Source organism: Nomascus leucogenys, chromosome 3 (assembly GCF_006542625.1).
Source record: "Nomascus leucogenys isolate Asia chromosome 3, Asia_NLE_v1, whole genome shotgun sequence".
NCBI lineage: Eukaryota > Metazoa > Chordata > Mammalia > Primates > Hylobatidae > Nomascus > Nomascus leucogenys.
In genome coordinates, this window is record NC_044383.1 from 23,293,008 (window position 1) to 23,318,420 (window position 25,413).

Here is a 25,413-nt window from a genome sequence, read left to right on the forward strand (position 1 = left end):
AGCAAGACTCCATCTCAAAAAAAAAAAAAAGACACTGTATTTTAGCTGTCATCAGAGACATACCAGGAAGGCGACCATAAATTAATAAGAAGGTTGTATCACATTCTCCAAATGTACTCTCAGGCCTATATCTATCTTATCCATGCTGAAAAGCTGCAAGTTCACTTTCACCCCAGAGTAAGTGACAACTATAATGATTAAAAGAGCAAAAGAGACTCCGATGTAGTATTTCTCCTGAAAGCCCTTTTAAACATACTGAAAACATGATAAAAACCAATTATGGCAAACTCCAAGAGAGAACCAAGCAGAGGAATAACCACTTGTGTCTAAGCAGTTCATATTAGCTTCAGCCCCCTGCTATGAGTTTACCTCAACCCCCATCTCAAACACATAAAACTTAGCACTTAATTATATGCTGCTTATAGGAGCTTAGAATATCTTTTGTCTTCTACCTAGACTATAAGCCTCCAGAGCAGGGCTCAGGACTTCTACTTCTTTTATCCTATTCCCATTACCTAGCACACAGTCAATGTCTAATAAGTGCTTGTCAGTTGATTTGTAATTATCTTTACAAGTCCTCTGTCAGTGTCAGGAACTATACCACTTCAAATGAACTCCCATTTCCACCAAAAATTTCAAATCAGAAAACATCATCTTGGGGTATATAAGACTGTTAAGAGACATTAGCATAATTACCCATTACTTGCAAGTCACCCTAGATTGATAATCAAAGGAAGTTCAAAACAAATCCTAAATTTTCAAGATCAAGTCATCAAGGAAGTTTGAAACAAACCCTAAATCTAAAGTTTTAACGTATTTCCTTGTTATCTCATCTGAAAGTGCAAAGGGTGAGGAAGGGAAGAGTGTCAGAGAGAGGAGCCAAATTGTACTTTATTGAAAACAGTAAAACTGTTGCTAAAAGATAAACAATTCTTAACTATTATTTATGCCTAACCAATGTTGGGCCTGTACTAGCATCTAACTGCTCCGTACTCAGAGCTCTACTAAAACCTTCACCTGTCAAGAAAGATGTGTCCATGTTGCAAATTGAAGGTGCCAAACTCAAACATATGTCTGAGCTCCAGCTTTTCCATATCTGAACTAAAAAATCCTAAATAGAAGTAGAATACAGTTCTGTATACCATTTCTAGAAAACATTTCTCCATCAAGGACCACCATTTGAAAAAAACAAATTTTTAACATAAAGCACTAACCAGCACTAGCCTCAAGCTAATGTTTAAAAATCAATTTTTTCTATTCCATTCAACTAATACTAAACTAAAACATTGTTGACTACCATTTTAAATGAATGGAATTTTATTACGGCAAATTGTAAAGCCAGTTAAAATCTAGAAAATAATACGATAAAGTTAACAGGAATTTGCCTGAGTAAATTAATCTACATAAGAAATCTTCATCTGGATGAAATTTAAAACTTTATGATCTCAAGAATATTTAAAAATCAATTACTAGGACGGGCGTGGTGGCTCATCCCAGCACTTTGGGAGGCCGAGGCAGGCGGATCACGAGGTCAGGAGTTTGAGACCAGCCTGGCCAACATGGTGAAACCCCATCTCTATGAAAAATATAAAAATTAGCTGGGCATGGTGGCGGGTGCCTGTAATTCCAGCAACTCAGGAGGCTGAGGCAAGAGAATCATTTAAACCCAGGAGGCGGAAGTTGCAGTGAGCCAAGATCATGCCATTGCACTCCAGCCTGGTGACAGAGCGAGACTCCATCTCAAAAAAAAAAAAAATCAATTACTAATATATTTCCTTCTAAGCACAGCAAATCAGAATGTGCTAAACAAAACTATTTTCAAAATTTCTAATACAAAGCCCAATACAGCGGGAATAAGTTTTGGTATACCGTATTTGAAACTCACTAAAATAGTTATAAATTACTTTCTTTTCAATAACCTCATCTCTAATTGCTTCAGCCTTCAAATGAATCAAACTCATAACTCACATATATGTAACTCGTATACCTTTGTGGAAAAAAAGATGTGTATATGTATCTCTCTCATACACATACACACACACACACACACACACACACACACACACACACACTTTTAAATTATGGTAACAGAAAAATGGCTCCAGATGAACCCAATGGCCACTTAAATAATAATCTCTGTAGCTAGCAGTATGTATGGAAATTTAGAACATCCTGAGATATTTTCCTAAAGCTATTAATTCTAAACTAAGAGAGACATTAGCTTTCCAAAAAGGAATGGGTCTTCCTAAGGCTCTGTCCAAGATCACTGTTCCAGCAGATCATGGAAAATTCCATGAAAGATTCTATTTCTGTAAATAATTCTACAGACCTTAAATGATGTCAAATTAAATAGTTGTGAAAAGAAACAAAAAATTCAGAAGGAAAACAGGATTAACACAACTGCAGATGAAAATCATAGAAAAGAGTATATCTCGAAAAGCAAGCTGAAATCTACAAAGATGCTATATCAAATTATAGAGCTACAAAGATGCTATATCAAATTATAGAGCTATTTAGACAGAACAGGGTAACAACACCTCAAGGGCCAGATACTTGCATAAATTCCAAAAATTCTGAGGAAAGGTTTTCATAACAAAAAAGATCTGTCACAGCTTCTATGCTAATTATAGTAAACTTGAAGTCACAATGAAGTTTCTTGGTCTGCTGTACCAATTCAAATACAGAAAAAAAAATGTACTTTCCTCTGTAAAACCATTGCACTGAAGAGGCATTTTCTCATGGTACAACTTTAGCAAAGAGGTCCCATTATGAAGCACAATCACCACATATTTCCTAAGTGGGTCATATTACCTAGATTATTATATGGGGACAAACTGTTCTCTTTGAAGCAGGAGTGGAGAACAAAACTATTTTCTTTGGAAAGGGAATGTATTTGCAGGGTAGCAAATATCTCACTATGTGCCTTCCTAAAATATTTTCTATCTTGACATGGCAGGTTTTACCAGCAAAGACAAAAACAAAAAAAAACTCAGCTATTTATATGACTTGGCCAAAGTCAACTTTTTTCTCTTAATCTAACGAAAGGTGCAGAGCCTGCTACAGAAATGTTCCTTACTAATTCACCTTAAGTACTAAGTGCAAGGCACTGTATGAGATACAAAGACAAGCAAGTTACAGTTTCTGCCTTCATGGAATATATATGCTCTAGCAAGAATATAAATGATCTAGAAAGGGAGGAAATAACAGTATAAAGTAGTATGGGTTAAAATTCATACAAGTGACACAAATAGGGAATCTGAGATAGGAATTTAGAGAGATCAGTTTGGATAATCAGGAAACGCTTTGTGAAAAATTATGTATCTTAGCTGTGCACCTTGAAGGTAGTGTAAAAAATTCTGGTCTGCGAATCAGAAAACCTAGTTTCTCATCCTGACTTTGTCATTAACCAGACTGGTAGAGCATATTACTTAGAGGGACTTAGATTTTCAGTACTCTACTAGATGATCTTCTAAGGTCTCTCCCACCTTTATTATCTGTGGAAATGTATGAATCGAATACACCTATTGCCTTTTTTTTAATCTTACTTTAAAGTACTGTAAACTAAGTGGCTCAAAAAAAATCTTTAAGTTCACAAATTAATGCACTCTTACTACAGAAACTATGACAATAAAATCAATATGATCGTTTCCCCTTGAATCTCACTCCTTTCCCCAGAAGTAACAAAAGTGTATCCGTTTGACATCTCTTCTGAGGTGTGCCTTTTCGATGCATTTACATACACATACATGTACATAGAGAAATACAATCATCCCTCAGTATCAATGGGGGATACCAAAATCCCCAAATGCTGAAGTCCCTGATACAAAATGGTGTAATATTTGCATATGACCTATGTACATCCTCCTCTATACCTTAAATCATCTCTAGATTACTTATAATGCTTACTACAATGTGAATACCATGTAAATAGTTGTTATATTGTATTGTTTAGGGAATAAGGACATAGGGAAAAAGTCTGTATATGTTTAGCATAGATGCAATTTTCCCCCCAAATATTTTCAATCCATAGTCGTTTGAATCCATGGATGTGGAGTTCACAAATACAAGAACCAACTGTATGTGATTTTGCTTTGTTATTTTTTAACATAAATGAGATCATATTGAAATGCTATTTTGCAATTTGCTTATTTTCATTTAATATGTCTTGGAAATCTCTCCACATACACATATACACATCTACATCATTCTTTTTACTTGCTACATGGTATGGATGTATCATCATTTATTTAGTCATTCCCCTGTTAACAGAAATTCATGTTACTTCTAATTTTTGTTATTATAAACACTTTTGTTATTCTTGTTCATGCCTATCTGTGCATGAGTAGAAGTTCAAAAGGCAGGGGAAGTATATAGTCAATCTGAGCTGAAGTTATAAAGGTAGAAAATATAGGAGAAGATGAAAAAGCTCAGACCAGGCATCCATATTTTCAGCAAAGGGGAGAAATGAAGAGTCACAACAGTACACTGGAAATACCTTTAGACTAGGAGATGGGAGATATGGGTCCTAGCCATTGATTCAAAAACTAGATCTAAGAGTAAAAAGTGGGATTGGGTACTTGAAATGGCAGAAATTTTTAGTCTAGAAGAAATCTTAAAGATCATTCATCTCTATCACGTAATTTTAGAGGAACTAAGGTCCTGTCTGTAAACTACAATATGATTTGATGACCTCTAGAGCTTTGGCTTTTGCCTCGCACTCTCTTGGAGGGGCAAAAAAAAAAAAAAAAAAAAGGTTTGAATAGTAATTATGATAAATGCTATAGAGGGACAACGAGAAGTGAAAATGGCCAATCCATAGAAGGCTGCAATTAAAACACAGCGTAACTATCTAGTGGACCCAGTCAGCACAGCTCTGATTTCCAACGCTTAGCAACTCTGCAAGCAAAAAAAATAAACAGTAGACATGTCCTAGAATTAGGAATGGGGCTTGGCAGATTATCAAAGCAGTGAGGACATTATTTAAAAGCTACTTTTATTGTCTAAATGGTTAGGAAGAAAGATTCCAACATACTGACCTGTAGCTACTTTCTCTTCGGATTGTTTATAGACAAATATTTTAGATGAGCTAAGCTGTGCTCCTTGTTTTGTGTAAGAGCAGTGTGCTCTTTCCTCCTGGTATATGGCTCACTCCATCCAGTGATCACTGGAGCCTATTAAAGTGACTGATGAGATACAACAATATAATACAGTTACAACCACAAAACCAGATTTCTGGACCCTGAGCAAATATAAACTTGTCAGAGAATACAAAAAAGTGGCCAGAAGTTATAGCACAATAACGTTTACCAGATTAACTATATTTCCTTAGAAGTCAGTGGTAAGTAGTTTTCCAAAAGGGACAGGGTCCTGAATGTTCCTGAGCATTTAAATTTCAGAATTTGTATCTGTATCTATCCATATGAGTGTGTGTATGTGTACATACAGCTTTGAGGAATGTGTTTGTAGTATACACACAAATATATGTTTCTTAGGGCAAATTCTAGTCTTATGTAAATATTTACTACTTATCAAAGTACTTCATTATAAATTAAAACCTTATTATAGCTACAGTACCATGTATTATAATAATCTTTAGATATTTACAAAGTACCAAATTTTAAATGAAGTGAGATTCTAAGCTGATTTTTCCTGCTGGTCTTTCATTTCACGTGTGTGTGTGTGTCTCAAGTGTTATATATATGTGTATATGTGTGGACGTATACACACACACACACACACACACACACACACACACACATAACCTGTATCAAGGAAAATGCTTCAGAAACAGCCGTGTAACAACTAAGTTTCTAATATGCCAATAATTACTTAACTCAAAAATTCACAAAACTGTACAAAACTTTACATATAGGCAGGGATTTCAAAGATCATCTAGAGCTCCTCCTTTAATAGCCAAGAAAAGCAAGACCCCAAGAAGTTGTTTAACTTATACAACATTCACAACCTATCAGTAGTAGAGATGAAAGGAAAAATTATGTCTTCTGACTTCTGGTATGATACTCATGTCAATGCATTACATATCTCCCAAGGGCCATCTGTGTTGGATTCTGGGTTTCATTTTTGACAATTTGGCTCCAAAATCATGTTTAGTATTAAAACCTATCTTTCTCTGTTGGCTTTTCCCAACAAAACAAGGAAGTCATTTTCTTATGAGTTAAGTTCCAACTTTTCTTGATTTAGAAGATGTGAGTATAAGCAGTATGTCATGTGTTTGTCATAGCGCTGATTATTTTCCAAACGAAGTTGTCTTAAAGAACTGGTTAGCTAGTAATCAGATTAGGAAATTCTGTTGTCATTACTGAATCCTAGTTTAGACCTAAAGTTTTTCACTAGTAACACTTATGGGACTTTCAATGTCATGGGATTGACATTATTTACTAGAATAAGTAGGAAAAGATAAGCAAGCAGTAAAGAATTACCCTCTTCCTCAAAACAGCTAAAATATCTCAAAAAATCTGAACCTCTTCATTTTTAGAATATAAATGCAAGACACTAACAAAGTCTCTCATCTAATAAAAAGAGAGATTTCTTACTGATTTTCCTCTTGACATGCTTTAATTGCCAAAATTTGTACCAGAATAGAAATTATCTTTAAATGAAGAAGATTCTAGTTTAAGAAAAAGTACTTGAATTGTGCTTACTATTCAACTTTCAATATTTATCACAGCATTTACAATGGACAAATTCCTTTACAATATGCAGCAAAAGAATTTAGCAAAATAACATATTGCCTTAAAGTCTAGTAGGATTCTCCTGTGTAATTATTACAAGCATCAGTACTAAAGGTATAGTCAATTTATGAATCAAACACATTCCTCAAAGCTGCATATAAAATAAATTTGTTTATATTGCATCATCTAAAATATCTCAAGAAAATCTATTAATTAAACTCTTCCTGTTGTTTTTTTTAATTACAAATTCATAGTTTGAGAAGAATTTTTTTTTTTTTTTTTTTTTGAGACGGAGTCTCGCTTATTGCCCAGGCTGGAGTGCAGTGGCACGATCTTGGCTCACTGCAAACTCCGCCTCCTGGGTTCACGCCATTCTCCTGCCTCAGCCTCCTGAGTAGCTGGGACTACAGGCACCCGCCACTGTGCCCGGCTAATTTTTTGTATTTTTAGTAGAGACGGGGTTTCACCGTGTTAGCCAGGATGGTCTCGATCTCCTGACCTCGTGATCCACCCGCCTCAGCCTCCCAAAGTGCTGGGATTACAGGCGTGAGCCACCGTGCCCAGCCCGAGAAGAACTGTTTTCTTAAACAAGTTACAGCTTAAGTTAGGCACTCTGCAATCACTTGCATAAAAAGCTACCACAACTTCGCTATAATATACCATGTCAATTACTCAATGTCTGACTTATTTATTTCTATATAAAATTTTAGAAGCTGAATTTCAAGTTATAATACTTCTGATTTTTTCTTAAGATCTCATGATCTCATTTCTTCCCACATTATCAGTTGTAGAATTGCTTTAAATTTTAATAATTGGATAGCTGAAGTACTAAGAACACTTGGTTCCTACAATTCAGTCTTTGTCTCCGAATGAGACTCTGTCACCTTGCTGTATATGTAACCTAGGTCAGGGAGAAGAAAGCTTAGTCTTAATGAACTATTTCTAACAAAGGTCGGTATAGAAACTATGAATCTATCTAGACACAACTGCAATGACTTCATTGTACAGACTGCATTTTAGATGTGCAATTTTATCCTGGCTACATTTCCTCTATTTTATCTCTAAAACCTGCACATTACTTCATCTTTATCTCATATAGCATTCAATTCTACCTCTAACAGGTGCCTATCTCTGCCCTCTAACAACTATTTTTAGTTGGTCTACAGTTATCAGTATTCCTATCCCTATAGAAATGACAGTTAAAATATTCATTTACTTGCATACAAAAAGAAATACATGGATTATATATCTCTCTGATAAATGATACTATTCTTCATACTGTTTGATGTTAATTTACATATTTATCTGGTTCCTAAGAAAATTCAAGTAAATGAGTGCCCCCTACTTTCTAAGAGTTTCATAAGAAAATTCAATGAAATGAGTGGCCCCTACTTTCCAAGACATAGTTACTTTTTAAGTGTTCTACAGTAACCCTCTATAATTCAGCCCTGCAACTGGACTCCTACTGTCTAAAAAAGTACAAAGAATTATCTTCTTCAGGACTTTTGCAATAATTAAAAGTATGGGTGTCAGTTTTCTACCTTTAGGCTAAAAAAGGGAAGTAACCACCATTTTTATTTGCCAGAAATAAAATCCAGAAAACTGGATCAGTAGCTACTTCCTGATCACTGGACAATGTTGTTTTTCCTTTCCTCCACAACTATACTTCTTAATTTTGTTGTTCAAGGCATAACAAATATAATCGTTATATTCTGTTACATCTTAAATGAAATTTATAAAACTAGTAAATTCTTTCAATATCTAGTCTTAATTTTGTTAGATTTCATTGTTAATTAGAAATCCTTAAAACCTATACCTCCCCCTCATCTTTTTTTTTCCAGAGGGTTTGTTTTTGTTTGTTTTTTAAACACCTATTATGCCATGAATTCACAGGGAATAGGTTCCAGCAGCTCAGGCATCTTTCCACTGGTTCTTATAAAGTACGCTTCTCTGGATGGAGCAGGCTGGTGCTTCAGCTGAACCCAGAAACCTTTCTCTTTGGCTTATTTTTCTGATCATTTTCCTTCATGCATTTCATGAAGTTACCTCAGTTCTTAGAGTGCTTAAAAAATATGCTCAATACACATGTTAATTCTCTTGGCAAGAATCTTGGCCTTCGCAGTGGCTCATGCCTGTAATCCCAGCACTCTGGGAGGCCAAGGCAGGTGGATCACCTCAGGTCAGGAGTTTGAGACCAGTTTGGCCTACATGGCAAAATCTCATCTCTACTAAAAATAGAAAAAAATTGCCAGGTGTGGTGGTGGGTGCCTGTAATCCCAGCTACTTGGGAGGTTGAAGTAGGAGAATCACTTGAACCTGGGAGACGAAGGTTGCAGTGAGCCAAGATCATGCCACTGCACTCCAGCCAGGGCAACAGAGCGAGACTCCGTCTCAAAAAAAAAAAAAAAAAAAAAAAAAAAACTTGCCCTTAACTTGTTTGTGTACAACAATGCTAACAGCATGCTTGCAGTCTTCCAATTTTGCCATGGTAACATTTGTGGACATTTCTTTTTGAACAGTACCCATTCCTTTGATGTCTACAATATCACCTTTCTTGTAGAATCGCATATCTGTGGCCAAAGGAACAATTCCATGTTTTCTAAGAAACCCAGAGAACATATATCAGGAGTCTTTCTTCTTTCCCTTTATGTTTGTTGTTTTGGTAAATTACTGGAAGATGGTAGTTCCAGCTGAAAGAAAGGTATATTCTTTTCATATGCTAAATAGAGCCTAATCTTTCTCCATTATTAAATACTTATACCACATTACATACTGGCACCACATAATATATTGAAAACTTACCTGTGGTTAATTACATGTCTTAAGTAATTGCAAAGTGTTGAGCCATCTGTGCAGTGCCATCAGCTGAGGATGACATCAGTTTTTAAGTGCCAAACTGCAAACTCAGTGGACTTTTCAAGACCTTTCTCCGATCAGTGGTAACTGGTATGAAGAATGGATGACTACAAGGTTGGTGAGCAACCCTAAATGGTCATCTTAGTAACTGTGAAGTGGTATCTTATAGTTTTGATTCACATTTCCCTAATGACTACTGATGTTAAGGATTTCACATGTATATTGGCCTTTTTTTTTTTTTTTTTTTTTTTTGAGACAGAGTCTCACTTTATTGCCCAGGTTGGAGTGCAGTGGCACAATGTCAGCTCACTGCAACCTCTGCTGCCCTGCTCCAAGTGATTCTCCTGTCTCAGCCTCCCGAGTAGCTGGGATTACAGGCATGCGCCACCACACCTGGCTAATTTTGTATTTTTAGTAGCGATGGGGTTTCTCCATGTTAGTCAGGCTGGTCTCAAACTCCCCACCTCAGGTGATCTGCCCACCTCAGCCTCCCAAAGTGCTGGGATTATAGGCATGAGCCACCACGCCCGGCTCACTTTGATAAATTCTAATGTGTCTATTTTTTTCTTTTGTTGGTTGTGTTTTTGGTGTCATATGTAAGAAACCAATGCCTAATGCAACATCGCAAAGATTTACACTTACATTTTATTGTTTTAGCTCTTAAATTCAGGTCTATGATCCATTTTGAGTTTTGTGTATGGTGTGAGGTAGGGATCCAAACTCATTATTTTGTATGTAGGTATCCAGTTGTGTCAGCTCTATTTGTTGAAAATGCATTACATTGTCTTGTGATCCTTGTTAAAAATTAGTTGACCATAAATGTGAGAAAGTCTTTCTACACGCTCAACTCTATTCCACTAATCAGTAAGTCTATTCTTTGGTCAGTTCCATACTGCCTTGATTACTGTAGTTTTATGGTGAGATTTGAAATCAGGAAATGCAAGCTCTCCGACTTTATTCTTTTCAAGATTGTTTCAGTTATTCTGGGTACCTTGCATTTTCATATGAATTATATAATCAGCTGTCAATTTCTGCAAAAAAAAGGAAGCTGGAACTTTCATAGGGCTTGCACTGAATCTATAGATCAATTTGGAGAGTACGGCCATCTTAACAATATTAAGTCTTCCAATCCATAAGCACAGGATATCTTTTCATCTATTTAGGTCTTCCTTAATTTATTTCAAAAGTATTTTGTATTAATGGTTTTCAGTGTACAAAGCTTTCATCTTCTTGGTTACATTATTCCTAGGTATTTTATTCTCTTAGATGCCATTGTACATGTAATTATTTTCATCTTATTTTGCCCAATCCATCAGAAGATTCACTATCTATGGCAGATACAGCCTTATGAAATGTATTTCTGAAATAATAAGACTTGAAAGTTGAAATCACACCTTGGTCCAATGGACTGCAGAGTGGATGTTGTGTTAGCATACATGAAAATAACATTAATATCCTTGTACATCTCCATCAGAGCTCTTGGGTAACCAGGTGTATTGTCAATGAGCAGTAATTTTTTTAAAAAAATTTCTGAGTAGTATGTCTCAACAGTAGGCGTCAAATAGTAAACTATGCTATAAACAATGTGCTGTCATTCAGGCTTTATTGTTCCATTTACAGAGCATAGGCAGAGGAGATTTAGCCTCATTCTTAAGGGCCTAGAATTTTCAGAATGGTAAATGAGCACAGGCTTCAACTTCAAGTCACCAGCTGCATCAGCCCATCAGCCCCTACCAAGACAGCCCAGCCTTTGAAGCTTTGAAGCCAGGCATTGACTTCTCTTCTCTATGACTTCTGCTCTAGCTATGAAAGTCCTAGATGGCATCTTCTTCCAATAGATGGTGGTTTCGTCTACTTTGAAAATCTGTTGCCACCTTCATTGATTATTTTAGCTAGATTTTCTCAATAATTTGCTACAGCTTCCACCTTAGCACCTGCTGCTTCACTTTGTACTTTTGTTATGGAGATGACTTCTTTTCTTAAACCTCATGAACCAAACTCTGCTGGCTTCCAACTTTTCTTCTGCAGCTTCCTCCCCTCTTAGCCTTCATAGAATTGAATAGAGTTAGGGCCTTGCTCTGGATTAGGCTTTGGCTTAAGAGAATGTTCTGGCTGGTTTCTATCCCGACTACTAAAAGTGTCTCCATATCACCCATAAGGCTGTTTGACTTTCATATTTGGATGTTCACCAGAGTAGCACTTTTAATTCCCTTTAAGAAATTTTCCTTTGCATTCACAAATTGGCTATCTGGCAGAAGAGATCTAGCTTTCAGTCTATCCTGGTTTTTGACATGCCTTCCTCACTAAGCTTAACCATTTCTAGCTTTAAATTTAAAGTGAAATACATGTGACTCTTCGTTTCACTTGAACACTTAGTGGCCATTGTAGGGTTATTAATTGGCCTAATTTCAATATAGCTGTGTCTCAGGGACAATAAGAGGGAGACAGATGGGGCAACAGTCTGGTCAGTGAAGCCATCAGAACACACACAACATTTATTAAGTCTGCATCTTATATGGGCATGGTTTGTGACACCCTAAAACAATTACAATAATAACATTGAAGATTACAGATCCACAGATCATCATAACATATAAAATTGTAATAAAGTTTAAAATATTGCAAGAATTACCAAAATACAACACAGAAACATGAAGTGAACATATGCTGTTAGAAATTGACCTGCTTGACACAAACCTTCAATTGCTAAAAAATGCAGTATCTGCAAAGTGCAACAAACTGTACATAAGATTATGACATCTGCAAACAGAAATGGTTTTACTTCTTTCTTTCCAATCTGGATGCCTTTTATTTTTTTTTTTTTTCTTATCTAACTGCCCTGGATAGAATCTCCAGTACAATGTTGAGTATAAGTCATGAAAGTTGACATCCTTATTTCCGATCTTAGGGAGAAAGGATTCAGTTTTTCACCATTACAAGTGCCATAAGCTGTGGGTTTGTCATTAATGCTGTTTATCAGGTTGAGAAAGTTACTCTAAGGTATTTTCATATTGAGACATACTAATACCCTTTGCATCTTAGTAAAAACCAAGGCTAAAATGGGATTTTGACTAAACTTTCCAAAATTACAGGACCCAATCTAAAACTGTAGACTTTTAATCCAGCTGAAGTTATAGGTTAATTTCAAACCTACAATAAAAGTTTGACTTCCCTAACCCTGCAACCGACTTTAATGCAAGCAAATACCCTTTAAGTACTATTAGTTGAGGTAAGAGTTTTAAAGAAAGTTCTGTCAAACCAATGTTGTTTCTTTCCTACTAACAAGTGTACATTTTTTTCTAGAATGTGCACACTGTGTAAAAAAAATCTATGCCCTTTTTAAACAAATATCTTAAAAGCACACAAAATAGGCAGTGAAAACCATTTCAGATATGCTCTTCCCGCCAAGGAATCCTAAATTAGTCTGATGATGTACCAAGAGAAAACACTGCCTAACCCTCAGTCATAAAGATTTACTCTTACGTTTTGTTCTAAGATAAGGCAGACCAAAACCATCACTCTCTCAAAACATCCATGTAAAATGGGGACATGATAGGCAGTATAGAAAAAAAAAATGCATTCATTATCGTGTCCAAACAATTGGAATAAACAGAACTAATCCATCAAAAATTCTAACATGAAAGATTTGAAATTTTTTACAGGATTCTTGTCTACAAGTATAAATAAATCTTTTCCTTGTAAAAATGCTTACCATTTTCAAGTCATGAGATGAGAAAGGAATAAAGATCCCACAAGTACAGCATAAACTTCATCAGATAAAGTGTTCTCCTTTATAAAATTACCTATCCTTATCTTAGTGCACTGTATGATATCCTAAAGGACTAAATGAGTCCATATGCTTCTAAAAAAGTACGATAAACTCTGGCATGGTAAAAATCCTTTAAGCTGTTCTTACTTATCAAGTTTTCTCATATAATTTATTTACATTTTAAGAATTCATTTTCTATTTGCCTATTATAAAATTATTTTAATACGTCAACTGAACTCTCAAGAGTATGTATCTTCATCACCTTTCACTGAAGTCATTATAATGTGAAAATGTTGATTATAAATCTACTATCACATATCATTTTTTCATTCAATGAATTTTTACTAAATGACTGCTATGTGCTAGGGTAAATAAGACAAAGTCCTGCCTTCCTGAAACTTATATTTTAGTGTAAGAAGTCAGACAGCATAAATGAATAAATAACTCAGACAGATATAAATGTTAAGGAGACATAAAAAGTAATGTGATAGAGTGTGACCAGGAGGTGATTATTGCTCTCTAAGCAAATGACCTGAGAGTTGAGAACTAAATAATGATGAAGAACCAGAGCAGGGCTTTCCAAGCAGAAGGAACAGCAAGTGCAAAGGCCCTAATAGGGATGGAAATGATCATGCTGTGTTTAAAGAAAAGAAAGGAAGCAATGTCAGAAGAGCTACAGAAGGGATAGAGTGGTGCATTTTGTAGGCCACAGATTTTATCTAATTGTAGTGAGAAGCCAATGGAAGACTGTAAACAGAGAAATGACTCAATTTGATATATTCTTTGAGAAGATCACTTTTTTTTCCTTGCTGCAGTAGGCACTGAGAGAAGATAACTTTTGCAGCTATGTGAAGAAATAAAGTAGTACCAATTAACAGAAAATACTTTTTACTTATAGTGTTTCTTAGACCTTTGTCTTCCTTTCTGTTCCCAATTCTATCACCTGAGTGCTGACTCATATCTTCTTACTATATGGACTACTTCAAAAAGCATCCAAACTGGTCTCCCTGCTTCTATAGCTAGATTGTACTTTTTTAAATGCTTTGTACATGCCTATCTCTTTGCTTCAAAAGCCTCAAAAATTCACCACTGCCAATAAAATAAAATCCAAATTCCTTGGCATTCAGTAACATTCCACAGTCTAATTCCAAACCACCTTTTCAGCCTCATCTTCCACTACTAATCTGATAAGACTCTGCTATTTAACTCAATATGGTCTACTCACTCCTTCCTGAACACAGCTTATGAAGCTACATTCCTGCTTCCACGGCTCTTCTCACACTGACTCCTTTCCTTACTCTTTTCTTATATTCAAATTATCTCTCTTCTTCACAGCTCAGTATACATTCTCCTTAACTACCCAGAGTAGTAGGTTTTGACTATGACCCACAGTATTTTATATCATAATCCAGTATACACAGGTTTCATAATTCCATATTAACTTTACTTCATGCAGTGTACTTTGGTATTTTTTTCAATTTCTTTTTCAAAATGATTCACTAAATGATCACATAGACCACTAGTGAGTTTCATTTTTCAGTATGAAAAACACTATTAGTGTACCTTTCTAGACATTTACTGGTAACTTAACTAGATCATGATACTGAAAGGTGAAATATAAATACCAAACTATAATGACCTTAACCTTAACTAGAATAGAATAGGGTATCTTATACTTCATTTGATCTATCATGATGCCACACACACAGTATTTATTAATTGTTGCTGAAGAGAAAGATTGATATTAACCGTAACTCTCATATTCATGATCAAAAAGGATCATGATTAGAACTGTTTTGTGTTCGCATCCATCTTGTTTCAAATTGTAGCTATGATTATAAAATGTCCAGTTTTTGACACTTTGACTCAAACTTTCTGCCTTTCCACCTTACAGAATTATGTAATAGCCTTGCACAGTGGAGGAACACAGTAAGAACTCTATAAATGCTAATTTCCATTTTTCCCTCAGAGGTATGTGAAAGTCCTTATATGGAGAACACCTATTACTACTCACTAGACAGCCTTCTCTTTTTTTTTTTTTTTTTTTTTTTTTTTTTTTTTAACAAATACTTAGTCACTTCTCCTCTGCCTAGGAAGACATTATTAGTCCAGTGTCCTCTTTTGGCCCTTCTAGCTTTGCTGAAGTCGTAATAAGGGTAAGCCTTTTGTTTTGATGGAATAACAGCTATTTAAGGTTAAATGGCCACTCCTGCAGTCAGGACTAAGGTTCTTGACCATCAGAGTCCTGTTAAAGTTGTTTTTTTTTGTTTGTTTGTTTGTTTTTTGACAAAGTCTTGCTCTGTTGCCGAGGCTGGAATGCAGTGGCGTGATCTTGGCTCACTGCAACCTCTACCTCCCAGGTTCAAGCAATTCTTGTGCCTCAGCCTCCCAAGAAGTTGGGATTACAAGGTTGCACTACCATGCCTGGCTAATTTTTGTATTTTTAGAAGAGATGGGGTTTCACCATGTTGGCCCTGCTAGTCTCAAACTCCTGGCCTCAAGCAATCCGCCTGCCTCAGCCTCCCAAAAGTGCTGGGATTACAGGCATGGGCCACCATGCCTGGCCAAAGTTGTTGATTCTTTCTAAAACAGCATCAGCAATTTTAATTAAGAAAATGAAAAAACAATAAGGCAATCTAAAATCTGTACTGATACTGAATTGTGTCTTCTCTGGCAAAGGACCCAACCTGTAAGATAAGCCAATGGGCAAAGTAATATCTTAATTCTTCAATCTCAAAGTCTCATTAAGTTTACCATGAGATGATTCACATAGGTTCCTGAGGAATGCAGAACATCTGAAGTATTTTGCTTCCCCTCCATCTCCTAGGCCTATTATGACCTGTTGTGGGCCTACGGGGACAGGGTTGGTACATAGGTAACAAATGCTCTGAACCATCTAGAGCAGACTCAGTATAACCAACAAGGATTTGGGCAGAAACCAGCTCCCAAGACCTATCCAAGAAAAAAATCTGAATTTCTCTATCAGTCCTGAAACTACCTAGAGCTCCCTAATGGGCTATAGGAATCCTGGGGTAATTGTGGATCACAACCAACTTCTCTGGGCCTGCCAAAACCCAAATCTCCACCATTAGGCTTCCCTCCGAGATCTGGTAGTATGAACCTTAACATTTGCTGGCTATTATCTCCTTAAGGCCAGACCCCAGGGCTTCAACAATCTACGGCTTTGTTTGAGATAGCTATCTGGAATTACTTAGCCATTCACCAGCAATTTAAAATCACCTACTCCAAATCTCACTGCATTTGCTCCAGTGAAAAACACTAACTCAGAGAAGCTTATATCCAAGATTTCAGAACCACGCTAAAAAGGAAAAAAGCAATTTCTGACATGAATATGTTATATAAAGTGGCAAATTTTAAAGAATATTAATTACTTCAGGAATGTCTTTTCAGAATGAAGACAAAACTAATCTTTTGATAGTGAGTTACTATCTTCATACAACATCACACTCAAAGGCAGATCAAAGGTAAAGCCAAAATTCTATTTATTTTAAAGATGCCAAAGCTAGGTTAACTCTTCTTTGTTTAACACGTCAAATAAAAATGATGCCTTGGTAAAAAGGACTGTTAAACAGAACTGGATGGAGGCCTTAAAATGTAAAAACAATATAGGCTTAAATTTTAAAAATATTCCTGTGCCACCTTCTTGCTAAACCACCTCCCCTATCCTAGGTCTACCAGTATTTTTGTTTTTTGCCAGACCACCACTGGTAACTTCCCAGAAGTGGGGTACAGATTATTACTCTAAATTCGAGTTTTATTTTTGTTGATAAAAATCCCTTTTAAAACAAATATATCTTGGAAAAGTTAATTCTGTATCATCTTTCAATGAAGCCTCAGGGAATACAGAGAGGAAAGGAGGAAAAAGAGTAAAGAGAGAGTGGAAGAAATAATTTGAGAAATAAACAATGTCTATTAGTCCTTTGGGCTAATAAAGAATATCTATTAGCACTTCCAAAGCTATTAGAAGATGATTAGGAAATCATGCCTTAAGTGAAGTAAGGTAGGGTGAGAAACCAGTCTGAAAGTCTTATATCTAAGTAAATAAAATAGGAACAAATGACTTTTATTGGAGATTACACACAGCCCAGGTAATAAAACCACATGTGTTATACCTGTGCCACAGCTGGATGCTAGATTAAACAACTTATATGGCATACCAAAGTAATACTATGGGTGATGCACACATCTTCTGTGAGGGTTTTTAAAAAGGTTATCAATGAGTCAGAAATAATCTGCAAAATGCATTCAACAAAACTGAATCAAAGATTTTTTTTTTTATACTTTAAGTTTTAGGGTACATGTGCACAACGTGCAGGTTAGTTACATATGTATACATGTGCCATGTTGGTGTGCTGCACCCATTAACTCTTCATTTAACATTAGGTATACCTCCTAATGCTATCCCTCCCCGCTCCCCCCACCCTACAACAAGCCCCGGTGTGTGATGTTCCCCTTCCTGTGTCCATGTGTTCTCATTGTTCAATTCCCACCTATGAGTGAGAACATGCGGTGTTTGGTTTTTTGTCCTTGTGATAGTTTGCTGAGAATGATGGTTTCCAGCTTCATCCATGTCCCTACAAAAGACATGAACTCATCATTTTTTATGGCTGCATAGTATTCCATGGTGTATATATGCCACATTTTCTTAATCCAGTCTATCATTGTTGGACGTTTGGCTTGGTTCCAAGTCTTTGCTATTGTGAATAGTGCCACAATAAACATACGTGTGCATGTGTCTTTATAGCAGCATGATTTATAATCCTTTGGATATATACCCAGTAATGGGATTGCTGGGTCAAATGATATTTCTAGTTCTAGATCCCTGAGGAATCACCACACTGACTTCCACAATGGTTGAAGTAGTTTACAGTCCCACCAACCGTGTAAAAGTGTTCTTATTTCTCCACATCCTCTCCAGCACCTGTTGTTTCCTGACTTTTTAATGATGGCCATTCTAACTGGTGTGAGATGGTATCTCACTGTGGTTTTGATTTGCATTTCTCTGATGGCTAGCCATATGTAGAAAGCTGAAACTGGATCCCTTCCTTACACCTTATATAAAAATTAATTCAAGATGGATTAAAGACTTACATGTAAGACCTAAAACCATAAAAACCCTAGAAGAAAACCTAGGCAATACCATTCAGGACATAGGCGTGGGCAAGGACTTCATGTCTAAAACACCAAAACCAATGGCAACAAAAGCCAAAATTGACAAATGGGATCTAATTAAACTAAAGAGCTTCTGCACAGCAAAAGAAACTACCATCAGAGTGAACAGGCAACCTACAGAATGGGAGAAAATTTTTGCAATCTACTCATCTGACAAAGGGCTAATATCCAGAATCTACAATGTACCCAAACAAATTTACAAGAAAAAACAAACAACCCCATCAAAAAGTGGGCAAAGGATATGAACAGACACTTCTCAAAAGAAGACATTTATGCAGCCAAAAGACACACGAAAATATGCTCGTCACCACTGAATCAAAGATTTTTAAAGCTCCATTCCAAATAGTTACTAAAAAGAGTCTCTACTCCAGTGTTAATGGTTTTCGCCAGGTTTCCAATGAGGGTCTCCCAAGGACCACATTCAAATGAAATAACTATAAAAGCCACATGTTTATCAGTATTTAATCCATGGGCCCAAAACATACTCTATGATCTAATTTAGAGTAAACTTCAATTTAAGGTTTTATTTTTAGGATCCTCAGAACTTTCATTTCTTAGTCTTTTTTGTTACGTTTAAAATAGCCAGATATGTCCTTCCTTTATCCATCCAGATCTTTAATAAATCAGAAATAAAAGGCAGAAAAGAGATTCTTTAAAACGAAGGAGTTTCTACCAGTAACTACCAAAATGTCTTTGACTAGACCACTCAACTTTGAGCTCCAGTTTTATCCTTCACTCAATATTAGAGCCATTGTCTCCTATACATGCCTCAAATGCTAGGCACCGAGGATACAAAATTGAACAAAACAGTATCTTTGCATTTGGGGCATAGTCATTTGGCAGAAAGAACATATGAACAAATAATTACAATGCTACCTATTCAGCCTTACAATAAGAGACAACAACACAGCATTGTGCAAAGTAGTAAAAGCCACTGAGTCTGCCTGAAAGACTATGCTAAGCCTTTTCAAGGGGATTTGACATTTAAACTTACTTGCAATGTGGCAGTTGGGCTAGCCAATCTATTCTTTGTTAAAGGGAGGACAAAAAGTTGAAGGTCATGAGATCTTATTTGTCAAAAACAGCTGGTACATATGATTTCAGTTTGTTATTAATCTAATCTCTCTCATTTTTTTTAAGACAGGGTCTCACTCTCTGTCACACAGGTTGGAGTGCAGTGGCATGATCATGGCTCACTGCAACCTTCAACTCCTGGGCTCAAGTGATCCTCTTGTCTTAGCCTCCTGAGTAGCTGGGACTGCATGCCACCACACCGGCTATTTTTTTTTTTTTTTTGTAGAGATGGAGGGCGTCTCACTTTGCTGCCCAGGCTGGTCTCGAACTCTTTGCTTCAAGCGATCCTCCCACCTGGGCCTTCCAAAGTGTTGGGATTACAAGCATGAGCCACCATGTCTGGCTGCTATTAATCTAATCTCTACACCAAAAAGAAAGTATTTTACTCTTAAAATTCTTATGTTCTCTTCCAAATTTGTCCTCTTCTTCTATTTCTTTTCTCAATTAACAGTAATACCATCTAAGACTCAACTATCCATAGCTAACTAATCACCAATTTCTATTGACTCCATTCCATACTCTTTACATTGTCTACTTCTATCTCAATGGCCACCATCATCTCTTACCTAGATTACTGCAATAGCCTTCAAAAGCATCTTTATGCCTCTGGTATCCCTTCTCCCAACCAACCAATTCTTCAAACTGTAGCCAAAATGATATTTCCAAGACACAGGCTGATCATATGATAACCCACCTTAAAATTATTTAACTGCTCCCTATGGGTCTCAGGAAGTCTAAACTCTTCGGCATGGTAGACACGACTCTTCAACACCTGGCATGCTTTACCTCATGTTACAATCTTTTATAGTCATACTGAACCTTTTGCAGTTTCCTCAGTATACACTGCTCACTCACCATCCTCTGCAGAACTTTCCAAGACTCCCTTCAAAAAGGATTCGGGTGACCTTCCAAAATATCTTTCAGTACCCTCTAGTACCTTCTACTTCTCCATTACCATACTTACCACATTATATAATACTTTAATTACCTGTCTTTCCCTTACAAAGTTCTGAATTCCTTAAGGACAAAAACTATCGTATATATTCTTGTATTTCCTATATAAAGCATTCTGCCTGCCTGGCACTGACATACAGTTCATGTTTGATAAATAGTTGTTGAATGCATGAATAAATGAATGAATGAATGAACAAATTACAAAGAAAGAAAAATTCAATGCCCTCCAATTTGTAATGTTTATTACCTACTCTTTAGAAATCCTACCCTTTAGCAAAACTACATTTAAACCATGAGCTTGTAACAATTAACTCATTTTCAGAGACAGAAATAAAGGTTATACCTAAAACTCAAATTCGAATAAGCTTTAAAAATGTATTTACGTCTTCTAGCTGCTATAAGCTTACTATTTAAGTCATTTTTTGGAGAAAATACATATATATCAGACTCACAATAGGCTATACATCTGAAAAGTAAATTACAACTACATATGCGCTATTACATTATTTTCACAGGTAAAATGGTGAGTTCGCTTTTAAACATAAGTGAAAGCTGCACCTCATCACTGACTCACCGATTCTTTTCCAGCTCATTGTGTGTAGATCTAAAAGAAAAAAAAAAAAAAGCATTAGCCATGCTTTGCTGCTAAAGCTATAGAAAGACAGATTAGTTACTGCTATGCTACAGACCCAGTGAATTTATTTAACAATGCAATACATGGTCAGACTTCTACAAGCTCACTCATCGAGAGGAATTAGTCTACATTCATTAGGATTGTTTATTCAAATATAGTATTTTCAGTTAACAACTCTAAATATTCTGAAACTGGAGTTTCATTGTTATTTTAATAAAAGTAATACTAGCATATGTTCTCCCTACTCCTAGCATCCTAGATTTTGTTGATGTGCAGATGTTATATAAGAAATTTTAAACATAATCCTGTTTTTATTTAAAAAGGAAAAAAAAAGTGGGTGTACTTCCATGTCCTCCTCTATCTCCATCTACCCACTTCAAAACAGAGAAAAAAAAGTTTTGGCTAGCATAGAAGCTGAAAAAGGCTTGCCTTACTGCTGAGTGATACAGGCAAATCCAAGTCTTCCCACCTTATTTTGTGAAACGAAAACAAGAAAAAGTTATACATGAAAGAAAAATATATTAATATAAAGAAAAAATATATTAATAAAATCAAGAAACATGTTTTACAAGACTGGATAATTCGAAATTTTAGCAATGGTTATTGTTTAGTTTTGGTGACTTTTTCATTTTGTTTCTCATTATTTGTTTTAAATGATACCATCTATTGAACAAGCACAGCATCTGGGGAACAGTGGGATAAGCAGTTAATATATCTTATTTTAACCCTAAAACAACCTTTGTTTTATAAACAAAAATACTGAAGCTCAGAGAAGTCAAGAAATATACTCCTATCCCAAGAGTATAAAGTGGCAGCCATGATTTAAATCCAGGTCTATCTTAACAATCCCCAAATCTTAACCATTCAGTGAGAAGCAATACTGAATAGAGGTTAAGGGCACAGACTCTAAGGCCAAACTGCCTGAGTCCAAATACTGCATGGCCTCAGTAAAGTCCCTTCATTTCTCTGTGCTCGGTTTCCTCATCTATGAAATAGGAAAAATAACAGTATTTGCCTCATATGATTGTTATAAGGACTAACAGGTTTAGGCTAAATAGCAAAATATAATGAACTCTAAAGTTAGCTACTATTAGAATTGTTATACTAGTTCCCTAGAATTAACATGTGTTACTTTTGCAATAACTTAACATTAACAACAACAATTTTATGAAGAAGAAATTAAATTTCTGTCACTAGAACTAAAACTTTAATCATTTTGTAGATTCTGGCTAATGTCAAATGCTTAAAGAATATTGATGGCTTTAACCTGATTATTTCAATGTATATTTAATAATCAGATTCTCAAACCTTAAGAGTGCTTTTGCTGGTCTCATAACTTTGTGTAAATTTTACCTGTCTTAGCTCAAGGGCCAAAAGACTTCTTTGGGTTACTGTCTCCTATCCACCTTTTGCTTCACAAGTAATTTCATCAAGTCCAAGAGACATGAAATGAAAAAGACTGATATTCATTTAAAAAATATTATCTTAACAAAAGGACTTCTCCTTTGAGGGAAGTAAATAGAGTCTTAGGATGTTTCAAGAATTCAGATAGAAGAAACTATAAAAGCATAGTCAGAAATGCTAGTTTAATAGAAACTTGGAGCTCAAAATTCAATAAATTATAACCACAGTGTGCCTTTATCACCATAAAAGTGTTTATTTAAAATTTTGTTCATCTTTGTTTGAATTAAATGTTAAAGTAAATCAGTCAAGTTAGAAGAGGGAAAAGGCCTAAAGAGGTTTAGAAGAAAAAATATAATTCAAAATTTGAATAAATAATAGTAAGATTCCCCACCCCCACTGGTGAGCAAGTTTTGGTTTAATTGCCTCTCTCTGAGAAGAAAACTAAAAACAAAACAAAAAGACAATACACATATAAAATACTACAGTAAGTAACAAATGGAAACATTGTATTTAGAGAAGAGTAGACTATTTGCCATAAACTTATTCTAAACAGCCATAAACTTATCCTAAACAGTCTGGCAATCCCACTGACAGCCATCAGTGCAAGAGATAATATACTCAACAATAACCAATTGTTGAATTCCAATATTATATTGAGTCTATTATCAAAGCTAGCTCCAAAAGATCATAATCTGACCCACTGCTGTGAACAAAATTAAAACAGCAGGTTCTTCCTGCCTGTCAAACAGACATTTATTATCTTTTTTTTAAAGAAAATGATAGCTAAGATTATGAACCTTTTCACCAAATTAGGAAATGCATGCCACATTTAATTATACCACCAGCAAAATTTAGCAAGATTTTCAAATAACGAGAAGCAAAAATGATCATAAATATACAAATCATTACCATGTTGCCATGTTCTTCCAATTTTTTTACAAAAGCATCAGTAGTGTTTACTCCTATTTTGATGGGTTTTTACCTGTAATATCAAGTCAACAAATACTGAGTACCTTCAGTGTTCAAGGCTGTCTTACACTACAGGAAATCAAAGACAGTCTCCATTAGGTAAATTATGTTTAGCAATAATTATAACTGAAGGCAAAATAAATATACAAAAAAAGGTACAAAGTATTGTGGGAGCTCAAAAGAGACAGTTTACTTCCAAGTGGCACCGTAAGAAAAACTTTAGAAGAGGGTGGCATTTGGTCTAAGGCTTAAATGATAAGTACATTTGCTACTAGTAGAGTCTGAAACTGTTAAGGAGATGCCATTCCAATTGGAAGGGATAAGATAAGCAAACAAGTCGAGTTGTGAAGTCCAAAGCAAAACCAGCAAACAACACAGAGAGATCATAAAGACCCATGGTGTTAGAGAAAGAAATCCCTGAATCTAAATATTAACTCTGTCACTCACACTAGCTGTGTAACTTTGGGACAAATTATTTAACCTCTCTGGTTTACAGTTTCCTCATCTGTAAAACTGGAGTATTACACATGCCTTGGCCAGGTTACTGTGAGAATTAGAGAAATATGTAAAAACATCTAGCTCCTAATAAATATTTAATAGATGCTAGCTACTGTTAGTATTTTTATTACTTTTTTAAAAGACTAAAATTATGCTACCCAAAACGTTATTAACTATACTACATGGGACAACAAATTGATAGGTTCTCAATAACACTTTGAATTAGACTGAGAATAAGCAAACAACAACCATAATGATGGAAAGAGAAACTGAAAGAAAAGATAGGTGACTGAAGCTACTTCATCATTTAGTCAACTATGAGGACAGTACGAGGTTTAGGAGTATATTACAGAGAGAGATGCCTAATTATATGTACACAGAGAAAGTAATCCAAACAGTACAGGCAATAAACAAGTAATTAAATGTATCACACACTAGCACATTCAGAAACAACCCCTTTGCTTCTCTGAGCTATGTGTCCAACCAAGCCCTTCCAATAATGTTCCATTGAAATATTCAATTATGATAAATTCCCTGTGTAAGCCTGAGATGTTCTGAATAACTCATCTAATTAGCCCACTTTTCTTCTCCCAATAAAATGCACCTCTGAGAGCAAATACTAATGAATTGTATCTTCCTTTCAAACACCCTTACCCTGAATGCTTAACAACTTCCAATGACAGAGAAAAAGACATTTCTATCATTTTATCATTGAATCACAGGTAATCATTTTCACAAACAGCATCCCTTTAAGAGAGGCATCCTAATGTATTCCCTATTCGAATGGGAGTCATTATCTATGTAATGTGACTACCTTAACCAGATATGTGACTTTTCATTGACTACAACACAGCTCCAATACATAAACTTGTGATTATTTAGGGTGTAGTTTGGGGGCAGTCAAAGAAATGAACCACAGAATTGAAACTATACGAAATGGTACAGTTTGGCTCAAGAGTAGTACCATCGTGGAAAGAAAATAAAAATCCCCACTCCAGAATTTCAAAACTCTCTTCTAGCAAAAGAAAAGGCCTCTAATTTTGCTGAATTAATGAGCCAACCCCTACTTTGTTAACATTTTCATTTAACTTATTTTCTAATCCTAAAGTGCCTCACAGATGTTGCCCTCCACACAATGAAAAGAGCACATTCTACGAAGCTAAATTCTAACTGGTATCCTAAAGCTTACAATTCTTACACATATATGTAGAGGGCAAGAAAAACAGAAAATTTTAGCTATAATAGAGCAGGTATCTCTCAAGGATATACCAAAGGAGTTGAGATTGAAAATATACTGGGATTAGTGAAACAGTAAAACTTCTATTTATTATTACTGTTCTTTTAAGATGGTAGTTTTGTGCGTGCTTCCA

The 25,413-nt window shown here is 35.6% G+C and overlaps 1 protein-coding gene across 3 annotated transcripts in view; it reads right to left on the minus strand.

The window, feature by feature from the left end:
* Positions 1-25,413, minus strand: part of MXI1 (MAX interactor 1, dimerization protein) — a 79,321-nt gene that overhangs the window by 21,178 nt on the left and 32,730 nt on the right. For all 3 annotated transcript variants that reach the window (XM_003255454.3, XM_030807267.1, XM_030807272.1), the window contains exon 3: positions 21,113-21,142. In XM_003255454.3, the coding sequence (XP_003255502.1) occupies positions 21,113-21,142 (30 nt within the window). The remainder of the gene's footprint in view (positions 1-21,112; positions 21,143-25,413) is intronic.